This window comes from Colobus angolensis, unplaced genomic scaffold (genome assembly GCF_000951035.1).
Source record: "Colobus angolensis palliatus isolate OR3802 unplaced genomic scaffold, Cang.pa_1.0 Scaffold276, whole genome shotgun sequence".
In the NCBI taxonomy this organism is placed as follows: Eukaryota; Metazoa; Chordata; class Mammalia; order Primates; family Cercopithecidae; genus Colobus; species Colobus angolensis.
The window spans coordinates 328,820-341,652 of record NW_012115999.1 but is presented as its reverse complement, the minus strand read 5'-3'; the positions used below and the strand labels follow the sequence as shown (position 1 = coordinate 341,652).

Sequence of the window (12,833 nt, the reverse complement as noted above, 5' to 3'; positions counted from 1 at the left end):
AGCCTGGAATTCAAATTCACATGTGTGAATTTGAAAAAAGAAAAGAGGTGTGGACTGGAGCCATCCACACACAGATAGCATTTGAAGTCACAAGACTGGGGGTGATGACACAGGGAGTAAGTATAAAAAGAAAAGAGAAGTGGTCCAAGGACTCAGTCCTTACATTGGAGGTCAAGGAGACAAGGTGGAGACTAGGAGATATGAAGGCCTGTGCAGTCAGTGTTTTGGAGAAACGAAGAAACTGTTTCCAGAAGAAAGGAGAGGTCAACTGCTAACAGGTCAAGTAAAATGAGAACTGGGAAATGAGTTGACAAGCGCAATTTGGCTGGCGTGATCAGAGAATGTTTAAGAGATAATGTGAGGGAAGAAAATGGAGGCAGGAAGTATGAACTACTTTTTTAAGTCATACTGTAAAGTAAAAAAAATGGGGTGATTTTATTCTTTTTTTTTTAATATAGGAATAATAATAGTATATTCATATGATGAGGAGAAGAATCCAGTTGAAGGGGAATACTGTGGCTTCAGGCGACAAGAGAGGAAAACTGCCTGAGCCACATCCTTCAGCAAGTGAGTGTTCAAGTGGAGGGTTTGTGTTTGCTTGGCGCACGGGTCATCCATCCACAGTGAGAGGAGAGAAGGCAGGGCATGCGGGGTTGGCTGCAGAAATCGGGCAGAGGTCGGGGTGGGAACTTACTTAGGAAGACTGTTCTGATTGTTATTTTCTCTGTGAAGTAAAAGGAAAAGTCATTGGCTAAGAATGAAGATGGAAGAGCAGGTGCTGGGAGTCATTGAAGAGAGTGAAAGAATGAATAAAATAGAGAAAAACATAATGCTATGATATAACCCTGTACATGTAAATTACTCTCCTCTTCAAATTAGACCGCCTGGAAGGCAAATCTCTGTCATGTTAAGTTTTAGAAAAAGTCATAATCTACTTGGAGCTAAGTATGAAGAATACGGTATATGATTTAAACCATGTAATTCTATTTTTGCTTAATCCAGGGAAGCCTTTAAGATAACTTAGAGTATATCCATTAAAAAAGATAAAAATGTCAGCTTCCCCTTCCTTTTAAATAAGGTATGGATCAAAAATAATTGATATTCATAACCCTAAGATACTATAACATTCTGAAGCAAAATATTAAATGTCTTCTGTAGTATTTTAGTTAACTTTTAATTTTAATTGGTAATTTATGTGTAATTAACCACATACTTATGCTCCAACTATTTCACGTAAATGTGAGATGTCTTAGGCCTCTTTGAACTCTGCATGGAAAAGAATGCTGAGGCGGCATGTCTGTGTAAGCTGCCACTGCCTGCCTCTCATAAATAATATCTGACATTGCATAATAGCCCAGATAAACTGCAGATCGCTTACAGCCTGATAAGTAAGAGGAAACCGTACATTTTGTTTTCCAAATTTCCCTTGGACAGCTAATTCACAATTTACTATTTTATAGCTATAAGATTTTAAAAATATAAAATAATATAGCTGTAAATGTAGACTATCAGGAGACAGTCTGTAAAAATGTAAAAATAATATAGCTGTAAATATACACTATCAGGAGTACCAAATCTAGTTTTATAAGTTAGAGGCATCAAGTAAAATGGAAATGAAAGATGTTTCAAAGAAAACTCCAGGACATCTGTGGCAGTACTAAAGAAACCTTCCTTCTCAGGTTCCCAGCATGCTATTTTATTGATGCAACTTAACATTTTCAATAAAGTTGGTAAATTATCACTATATTACTGTCTTATAGCAACATAGTAAGAGCTCTAGAGATCATATAAGTATAAAATTTGAATTTAAAAAAACAATGAATATGTAGGATTTTTATTAGGGCAAGCATTTCCATAACCACAAATATTTCTTTAAAACAAATAAATGTCCCAAGATCTCTGTTAGTGATCCAAACTAAGTAGAAATTAGTAAAATTAATTATAAATGAACAATTTCAGCATATAAACCAACAAGACTTTCTAGATTTTTGACACTGTGACCCAACTGCATTATTTTCCAAGTTAGAATGACTAATAATTAATGTAAAAGCAATAATTACTACAGATGACATTGTACTTTTCCACAGTAAAGAAATAAACAATCTAATATTTTTATAAATCCCATTTGATATCACAAAATAAACTTCACTAAGCAATTTTTTAAAAAAAATCTCAGGAAAAGTAGATATGATGAAAAGAGAGATATTTTATATAAATAATTCAAAAATACTGTCGGGCAAGGAAATGTAAAATCCTTATTTGAATAAAAGAAAATTCTATAAAGCAATGAGTTATCAAAATACAGAAGAGGTATTCTAAAACAAATGAAAAACCAAGTAGTGACAGCTACTTCTAATGTGTAACATACTGAAATGCCAAGGTGAAAGTGAACTGAACTATTTCTTAAAGCAGTGGAGAAGATGTAACTTTCAAAAATGCAGGAAGCATAGCAAATTAACTAATTAACTTACCACATCCTTCAAATAAAAGTGAGAACCTCTTGGGAGAATTTAAGCACCATTAGCAGACACATCTTAGAGCAGTTAATGAAATGTTTTGTATTTCAGTAGAAAACTATTTCAACGGTGAAAAGGATGTAGGAATCAGAAGCATATTCTGCTGAGATACTAGGTAGTTGACACTTTCCCGAACTGGAAAAACATTTCATAAGAAGGCATACAATTATTGACTGAATCACATTTGTTCTAAAAATAATTCATGCCTAGTCAAACAGCTTACCAGCTGCCACAACTCTGGGATCCTCATGGGACTTATGTCTCCCAGCTGCACGACTATCTGCACTCTCGTTCCACCAAAGAACATGAACTGCAGAAACAAACCACAAGTAGTTTCTGAACTATATGGCAATAGCAAATAAGAAATATTGAAAAAATGAATCAGAAATGTTGTCTTATTCTTTGAATCAAAATAGTGATATCAAGAAGGTAAAACTAAACATGTTAGTGATAAGATTTCAGAGGGATCAGAAATTTGGGAGATAAATTTGTAAGTTAAACTGGAAACATAAGGCCGAAGAGAGAATGCAAAGAAACACAGCTTAAGGTACAATTAAGACTAGACCCAACTTCCTACTATTTTTTTCTTAAAAAGCAGATTATAAAAAAATTGTTTACTGTAGAAAATTTAGGTGATACAAAGAAAAAATAAAAATTAGTATAACCTTAAGTGCCTAGACAAACCTTTATCAACATATGGCGTGTTTCCTTTAAAAAAAAATGAGTAAAACAAATTAGGGTCTTACTGTATATTATACTTAGTAACAGATTTTTAAAAATGTTGCAACAATGTGATAATTTTCTATGTCAAGGATATTAATTTTGAATGACAAAGACAACAAAAATAATCATGACAAAAACAAAAATTGACAAATGGTATCTAATTACACTTAAGAGCTTCTGCACAGCAAAAGAAAACCAAACAACAACAACAACAAAAAAAACTATCAACAGAGTAAACAGACAACCTACAGAATGGGAGAAAATTTTTTGCAAACTATGCATCTGACAGAGGTCTAATATCTAGCCTCTATAAGGAACTTAAACAAACATATAAGAGAAAAACAAAGAACCCCATTAAAAAGTGGGTAAAGGGCATGAACAGTCACTTTTCTAAAGAAGACATACATCAGGCCACCAAACTTATGAAAAAATGCTCAATATCACTGATCATTAGAGAAATGCAAATATAAGCCACAACTAGATACCATCTCACACCAGTCAGAATGGCTATTACTAAAAAGTCAAAAAATAACAGATGCTGGTGAGGTTATGAAAAAAAGGGAACACTTATACCCTGTTGATGGGAGTGTAAATCAGTTCAACCACTGTGGAAAGCAGTATGGTGATTCCTCAAAGAGCTAAAAGCAGAACTGCCATTCGACCTAGCAATCCCATTGCTGGATATATACCCAGAGAAGTGTCAATCATTCTACCCTAAAGACATGTACATGTGAATGTTCACTGCAGCACTATTCACAACAGCAAAGACTTGGAATCTTTTCATGAAAACCTATATGCCTATCAACAACAGATTGGATGAAGAAAATGTGGTATATACACACCATGGAATACCATGCAGCCATAAAAAAGAACCAGATTATATCTTTTGTGGGAACATGGATGGAGCTAGAGGCTATTATCCTCAACAAACCAACGGAGGAAAAGAAAATCAGATACCACATGTTCTAACAGGTGGAAGCTAAATGATGAGAATTTATGAACACAAAGAAGGAAACAACAGACACTGGGGTCTACTTGAGAATGGAAGATGAGAGGAGGGAGAGGATTAGAAAGATAACAATTGGGTACTGGGCTTAATACCTGAGTGATGAAATAATCTGTACAACAAACCCCCATGACATGGGTTTACCTAGGTAACAAACCTTCACATATACCCCGTGAACCTAAAATAAAAGTTTAAAAAAAAAAAAAAACAGCAGTTCAGCATTTGAAAAAGGCTCCATAAAGTATTAACACTGTAAAAAAAAAGGATGTAAAATAAGATGTTTATAGGTTTTTTCAGTCCTATAAACAACAAACTCTAAAAATTTGGAAATAAAAATTAAAACAGGTACCATAATGAAAAAGAGAGACAAACTGATCTAATATACATGGCAACTTCATAGAACAAATGGACAACTGTACCTCTGTTGAGTTCTCCATATTCTGTGTGGAAAACACCAACTACTTTTGTGTAGCCTAAATTGACATGGGCATTAATTGCTCTTTTAAATGCATCACCCCACAGAGCTGGTCCACCAGGTTTCATCTGAAAAACAGCTAGTTCATAGACTCCTAGAATAGGGAGAAAAATAATTATTTTACAGAAGACATTCAAACAATATCTAACCAGGTTTTCTTGATTCCATTAGAAGGCTAACCAATGAATTTAGAGGATAATCCATGTATACATGCATATGTACTCATATTTATTAATTCTCTGCATTATTTTTCTTTGCTTTTATGTTTAGAAAGTCTTTGTCCATGTTGAAGGGTCAGTTGTTAAAATTAATCATAAAGAAAATAAAGAAAAAGGACTGGAAGCTATCTATATAAACTACACTCTGAAATATTTTTAATCTATAAAATTTGTCAAAAACACAGATATTGAGAATTGATAATGCAGCAGAATTTTCAAGCTGCCCGTCTACACTTTTAAAAAAAGAAATGAAGAAGAGTAGTACTTTCTGATATCCTACATTTCCTTCTCCTTTTCAATTTTGAGAGGAAATAACTTTTTCCTTTGTATTATTTTCCCCTATGGGATTCTATTTCTAGTTGACCCGAAGTCATGTCTGAGCCTTTAAGGAAAAAAAGAAAACCCTCAAGGAGATGGTTTTATTCTTCTTAAATATCGACGTAAATGCTTAAAAACCATTCTACCTTCTGGCCAGAAGTACAAGATGGGTGGAGAGAAAGAAACCAGAGGACAAGGTAGATTGGAGAAGAAAAAGGAAAGAAATGCAAAGTTACTAAAGAATTATGAACAATATAGAGGAAGGGAACTATTTATAAGACCTCACACTGTGAAGCCAACTGTTTTACTTAGTGCTGAAAGCTAAGGGGAGTTTTAAGTACATTAGAATCCAAACAAGACTTTTCAAATCTCTTATAATCTAAAATAAAATACAAAGTTGAGTTTATGGGAGACATAAAATGAAATTTAAATTAGTTTATGCTTTTTGAATCTGATCTCTGTTTAAAATTAGACTGAGGTAATTATTTCCTTTAGTGAGCAAGAAGTGAAATCAGGAAGAAGACAAATCTTTCAAACTGAGAAACAAGAAAGAGGAAGACACAAAAGTTAAACTACAATAACGTAGTTAATTCATTCCTCCAAAACATTGTCAGTTTACAAATAAATTACAAATCTTAATGATTTAAGATTAGCTGAATTTGTGGAAAAATACTTTTATATTAAAGGTTTATACATTTTAAAACTGTGACAAAATTTCATAAACTATGACTTATCTACCTATACCTGTTTTCCTAGCTCCCAAGCCCCACTTTTTCACCTGTACTGACCATGTCAACTTTTGTTAGGCATCTGTTAGATTTCAATTTGGAAAAATACTTCACTTTTTTGTGCTCAATGTTTTAAGGATAAGCAAAATGCTCTAGAGCTCCCATTCTTTCTCTCTCTCTGTTTTTTTTTTTTTTTTTTTTAAAGATTGAGTCTCGCTCTGTCGCCCAGGCTGAAGTGCAGTGATGCGATCTCGGCTCACTGCAACCTCTGCCTCCCAAGTTCAGGCAATCCTCCTGCCTCAGCCTCCCGAGTAGCTGGGACTACAGGCATGCACCACCACACCCAGCTAATTTTTGTATTTTTGGTAGAGATGGCGCTTCACTACATTGACCAGGTGGATCTTGAATTCTTGACCTCAAGTGATTCGCCCGCCTTGGCCTCCCAAAGTGCTGAGATTACAGGTGTGAGCCACCGTGCCCAGTCTCTAATTCATTTTTATCTCCAGACTCATCATATATTATTATAGAAAACAAAGAATTATATATTTTTTCCTATAGTACTTTACTTTTTATAGCTTTAGATCTATAGTATTTTACTCATTAAAACTCACAGTCTATAAGAGGGAAGAACTCACCTTCTTTTGGAGGCTTTTCTAATTTGGACCATGGTATCAGGTAAGTAATTTCTGTCTCTTGTTTATCAATGTGAGCCAAATTTGGAATGATAGATTGTTCTTGCCATTCCTTACAGTTGGCTAAGGCTTTCCGAACTTCAGCTCGATGAGCAAAATTATCTATGGGAGGAAAATAATTAAGAAAAAATGTTTTGATTTCAAATGGCCCATATTTTTACGTAAATTTTACTCAGTTCAGCAAATGTGCAAGGCCATATGGGAACCCCATGTTATTATGTCACTGGAGATGCCAACATAAATATATGTGACAACTGCTCTCAAGTTACTCATGGTCTAAAAGTGGAGTTGAAATGTAAAAAATGAACTTAATTGACATAGAATGGGCTTTATAGGCTCTAAGACTTTCTTAGGAAGTTGTGTGAATTAGGTTCATTATTCAATCTTTCTGTGCCTCAGTTTCTTATTCTGTGAAGAAAATAGTATAACACCTACCTTCAGGGTTGTTGTGAGGATTAAATGAATTAATACATGAAAAGAGCTTAGAATGGTGTTTGGCACCTTAGTTAGTACTCAGTATATGTTAACGATTCTTATTAATAAATGGAAGCATTTGATTTATAAAGACAATTTTTCCTTGGTGGTCGGTGATGAGGTCAAGCTACACTTTGAATCAAATTTAACATAAATGAAATTAAGATGCACTTTTTAAGCCTCTTTTTTGAACAACAGCTCCCAATGAAATAGTGCTGATTCTTTTATTTATTGTCAGTAATTCTTTTTCTCTACAACTTATTTCTCTTCTTTCTAAGTTACCCAAACAGGTATATACATTTACCAAGATATGGGCCTTGTATAGTCAGCCCTCCCTCTCCACAGGTTCTGCATCTATGGATTCAACCAACTGCAGATTAAAAATATTTTTAAAAATACAAGTGAAATAATATAGTATTACAACTACTTACATAGTATCTATATTGTATTAGGGATTAAAAGTAATCTAGAGATGACTTACAGTATATGGAAGGATGTGTGTGGGTTTGATGGAAACACTATGCTGTTTCATATAAGGGACTTGAGCTGATTTTGGTATCTACAGGGGGTCCTGGTACCAACCTCCTGCAAATACAGAGGGAAAACTATAGTATATTTACTTTTAGGGCCTCCTAAGACTAATAGTAAATGAATTATATAATTTATGCTGAGGACAAGGAATAACACCTATCTTACAACTTAAGTCAATTATAAAGACTTTATGAGCAGTTTAATGGGACATGATTAAACTTGTGGCTCATCTAACACACATAAGTGGATTATATATGTGGTTTATCTAAAGCATATAAATGAATTATAAAGACTTTATTAGTAGTTTTTTCAATGGGACATGTTTCAACTTATGGTTTATCTAAAGCATAAGTTATGTTTTAATACGGTCTGTTTTATTATAACAGGGAAAAACTAAAGAGTTATGTCAAGTATAGAATGAACACTTTTCATATTAAATTACTTTATGACTATTAACTTTGGACACTGATCACTAAACAGTAAATGAAATTATTAAAAGTTCTTTAGGTACCCTCAGGTCCTGATGTGGACTGTTAAGAACAGACATGGGAGTAACAAACATTCTGGGAATTCTTGTCACTTGTTCTCCTTCCTCTACTAAATCAGGGGTAGGTCAGCTCAATATGGGAAGAACTCTCTCTCATTCCCTTTCCTTACCTCCCTAGGGTAGTATGAAAGTGAATTCCTTGAAACTCTGGGGTACATAAATGAAAAAAAAAGTGGTCTCTAAACATAACAGAATTATTAAATCTCAGAGTTGGGTAAGGCTTAAAAGTTAACAATCATCCTTTAAAAACCTCCATTTTTATAAAGCTCCCAAAAGGGTGAATCATTTCTGCAAAAATGCTGATATCCAGCCCTAGCTGTAATAATAATAAGAAAAAAAATTCTCTTATCCTAATGATACCCCTTTACCCAAGAACTGCAATTAGGAGTCTCACAAATTTGCAAAGCATTCTCCCTTATTTAGCCAGTATTCCATCATAGTCAATATCATATATATTAATTACACATTGAAAACATTTTTATTAAATATACATGTCTTTTGGCAGGCCCAACTGTGATCTTAACCCACTTGAACATTTACGATGACTGCTTTAAATTTTCACGAACTATCTTTATAGCAAACGATTCTAACATTTTTCTGAAGATTAAAGTCTAGTTCACAATTTTATGGTTTGATATATGAGACTCCATGTTTTCTCATTTATGATAACATAAGAGTTCAAGCAAGGGGTGGTTAGAGGTGAACCACTGGGAAGAAGATCTGCTAATTTATTTTTTTGGTATTGCTTTTAAAAAGTCTTACTTAACCTGTATGTATCTATAGTAATATAGATCCAAGAACTAAGTCTTATGTTACATTTAACAGAATGAAAATCTATACTGAACACTAAAACTGGATGACTCTTTACCATACTTCCAAATATGAAACACTTTATTCATTCTGCTCCCAAATTCTACGCTCCAGAATCCAACCAATTCAGAGTGAGCTGTCCGAAGATGAATGGTTTTCTTAAGATTTTCCATGAACGCATTCATTTTTGAAGGTTTAAGGTAATAAGTACGAAATTCATAGAATGTTCCATCATATTGTCTGGGGCCTGTAGCAAAAGATGAGCACACCTGAAGGAGATAAGACAAATATAAATATCCTGGGAAGGTAGAATTACAGATTTGGTTACAACCAAACCTGAGTCTGGTACAAGGAACACACATAGACTCATTATCCATTGTTTAATTTTGTTGTCAATTCTCCATATACATTTGTTTACATAGAGATGTCAATAAAGATAACTACTCTTAATTCTGATGAATATATAGTGACTGTTTCCTAGCAGGGGTCTACCTCTAGCCATTTTTTCATGAGAATTTGCTTTATAAGAAGGCCGTGGGATCATAATGATACTCCTTTACCCAAGAAGTACATTTAAGACTTAGTCTCATTAATTTACAAAGGGTTTTCCCCTGTTTAGCCAATATTCCATCTTACTCAATACCATATGTATTAGTTACGCATTGAAAAAAATTTATTAAGTACATATGCCGTTTGGCAGGCCCAAAAATATGTTTACTAACAAAAACCTCTTTTTTTTAGGTTCCTAAAAGAACAGGAAGGGCTATTCAGGTCAAAGTATTTCTTGAATCCACTGACGAAGACTACTGGTCAAAAACAGGACTGGAATGTAAAACAGGACTTCCTAATATAAAAGGAAGCTATGACTTATCCAATTGCATTGTACTATGGGCGTATGCTGCATAAAGGCTGAAAAGGAAAAAAATTCAACAAATCAGAATTGTCTGCATCATTGTTTCTAATTACAGATGCAATATCAAGAAGTACGCACATTTAGTGCACCCAATTATACCAAGTTTATGGAACTATCCTTTAAGACCACCCTTTGTAATAGTCATACACCCAATAGGTAAATTTTCTGTCCTATTCTGGCCCTCTGAGCCTGAGTGAACTTAATGTTCAGTAGCAAATGCCCTATCAGAAATTATCCAGAGTCTGTGTGTATGTACATGCAAATATTTATGTAAACACACGTGTATACACAGACCACTCCCGTGGCATTCTAGTTTACAAATCCATTCATTTAGATGTGGTTAGCATGTGACAACTTCCTGAGGCTCACTACTCAGAATAATCTATCACAACAGTTTCAGTAGGCATCTTTCACTGACATATTTTTGGTTACAACATACAAATGTCTATGTAGTTTTGTGTGCATAACGTCTTAATTATAATTGTCTATCTTGAGTTCATTCATCTCCAGTATGAGTTATGCCCTTATTGTCCAAGTGTCTTAGTTTTCTTGGAAAACCCTTCTTCACACCAAAAAATAACTGCAACTATCCTTTCTTTTGATGGCCATTCTTTTTGGGTCAATTTAATCAAATTCTGAAAATAAAAAACTGTTTAGTATCTACAGTTTAAAAATATTATAAAATATAAACATTTCAGAAAATGGGCCAATGAGGTATTTGAAACAATTGTTTTTAAAGTTAATTTTCAGAGTTTTGTATCTGGAGATGTTATCCTAAAAAAAAGATATTGGAAAAAAGTTATCTACAAACATGTTGTGTTTACTTGGGAATGAGAAATAAGGATTATAGATACAAACGTATGGGATAGAAAGCCATCAGTGCATCCAGTCAGGGAAAGGTAAAGGGAAGCTTTTATCAGCAAAAAGCGAGAGATTCACATAGGTTGCTTACAAACAGAGTTGATTGGTTCCAGAGACTCAAAGCCAGAGTTGTCAGTTCAGTGGTAGAGATGCTACCAGGAAAGCGGTCTTTCAGGAACATCTTACCTGAATTACTGCAGTCCTAAAGAATGCCTAATGATAAACTTTGTCAAAGCAGGAGATAGGTGTAGGATGGGAAAGGATTTCCTATGGGGGTTTTGAAGTCCTTGGGCTGGGCGCTGTGGCTCACGCCTGTAATCCCAGCACTTTGGGAGGCCGAGGGTGGGGCAGATCACTTGAGGTCAGGAGTTCGAGACCAGCCTGGCCAACACGGCGAAACCGCATCCCTACTAAAAACACAAAAATTAGCCGGGCATTGTGGCGGGCTCCTGTAATCCCAGCTATTCTGAAAGCTAAGTCAGGAGAATCACTTGAACCTGGGAAGTGGAGGTTGCAGTGAGCCGAGTTTGCACCACTGCACTCCAGCCTGGGTGACAGAAAAAGCCTGTCTCAAAAAATTAAAATTAAAATTAAATTCCTTGGAAACAGCTCTTATCTCAGATATGTAAGCACGAGCCTCCTCTCTTCCTGCCTTCCCAGCCTGTTCTGCCTGGATCTGACAAAAGTGATTTCATCCGCGTATCTGCAACTTTCACAGAAATAGGTGGTCAAATGGATTTATTCTCTTTCCCGGGAGAAATATATAACAGAAAAGCTCAGGAAAGGCTAACTGCAGGGGGAGAGGGATATGTGTGGGGCGGTGAGACTTTTCTTGCACAGCAAACTACCTACTGGAGGCAGAAATCATAAGTCCTCCATGCTCCCTTATCTCCAGTTAGGGCTCATTCCCAGCACAATGACCTCCACTTCACTTAAAAAAGAACAACTGGCAGACATTTTAAAAAACTCAACCAAGTTCAGAATAATGCCATAAGGAAATAATTCTTGGCCCTGTGCCACTAGAGAAAGAATATTTAGGGTAAAGACTGCATTGTTAATCTGAGGGGAATTGACATTAGCTGCTGTTCTTTAGTGTTCCTCAGTCTGTCTTTAGGATAGGTTAATCCCCTTCCTATCCTGCCCCTTCAGAAAGGAGTAAAGTCCTAAACGTGAAAAGGAAAAGACATTTCTGGCTTGGAGCTACAGAATAGGCCAATCTCGGAAGTTAGGGCAGAATCACAAGCTCCATTTTGTCCACTTCTCATCTAAGGTTAAAAGAGTCTGTCATCGTCCTGTTTGCTAGGAGGCTCCTGTCCCAGCCTGGCTGGGGGAGCGACCGCAGGAAGAGAGGGTGGCGGGCAGGGTCCAGCCCCACCGGGGCCCTGGGTCTCCTCTTCAAGGGTCTCCGTGAAATGTTTCATTCAAAAGGGGAAGGCCTGTTCCACTGCGAGCGGCTGGTTGGTCATTCCCTCCTTCAACCTGATGTTTAGAGAGGGGGGTGGCTTGGAAAGCCACAACTCCACCGGCGGATCGACAGCGCCAGGTGACAACATGGGAGCGCTCCCTGGGCCGCAGCCATGACTTAGCTGGGTGGCAAAAACGCAACAGCCGGCGCCACGGGGTGTCCTGGGGGTTGTGGCATTTAGGCTAGAAAACAGCCAGCATCAGGCTGGACGCAGTGGCTCATGCCTGTAATCCCAGCACTTTGGGAGGTCGAGGCGGGCGGATCACGAGGTCAGGAATTCGAGACCAGACTGACCAACATGGTGAAACCCCCGACTCTACTAAATATGCAAAAAAAATTAGCAGGGCGTGCTGGCGCAGGCCTGTAATTCCTGCTACTCGGGGGGCTGAGACAGGAGAATCGCCTGAACCCGGGAGGCGGAGGTTGCAGTGAACCGAGATCGCGCCACTTGCACTCCAGCCTGGGCCATACAGCGAGACTCCGTCTCAAAAACAAAAACAAAACACACAAAAACCCTGGCATCCAGCTAGAAAAGCCCTCTGACTGCGACTGCCGG

The 12,833-nt window shown here is 36.4% G+C and overlaps 1 protein-coding gene across 4 annotated transcripts in view; it reads right to left on the bottom strand.

The window, feature by feature from the left end:
• Positions 1–1,649: 1,649 nt before the first annotated feature.
• The window catches only part of LOC105516143 (protein NipSnap homolog 3A), a 52,047-nt gene continuing 40,863 nt past the window's right edge, over positions 1,650–12,833 (bottom strand). Inside the window, exons 2-6 of one of the 4 annotated variants that reach the window (XM_011948230.1) lie at positions 9,097–9,307; positions 6,620–6,778; positions 4,665–4,814; positions 2,740–2,826; positions 1,650–2,651 (exon numbers count right to left, since the gene is read on the bottom strand). In XM_011948230.1, the coding sequence (XP_011803620.1) occupies positions 2,575–2,651; positions 2,740–2,826; positions 4,665–4,814; positions 6,620–6,778; positions 9,097–9,307 (684 nt within the window). In that variant the 3' untranslated portion in view covers positions 1,650–2,574. Of the gene's footprint in view, positions 2,827–4,664; positions 4,815–6,619; positions 6,779–9,096; positions 9,308–12,833 lie in introns of all 4 variants that reach the window. The other 3 variants (XM_011948228.1, XM_011948229.1, XM_011948231.1) reach the window with 3 other exon arrangements.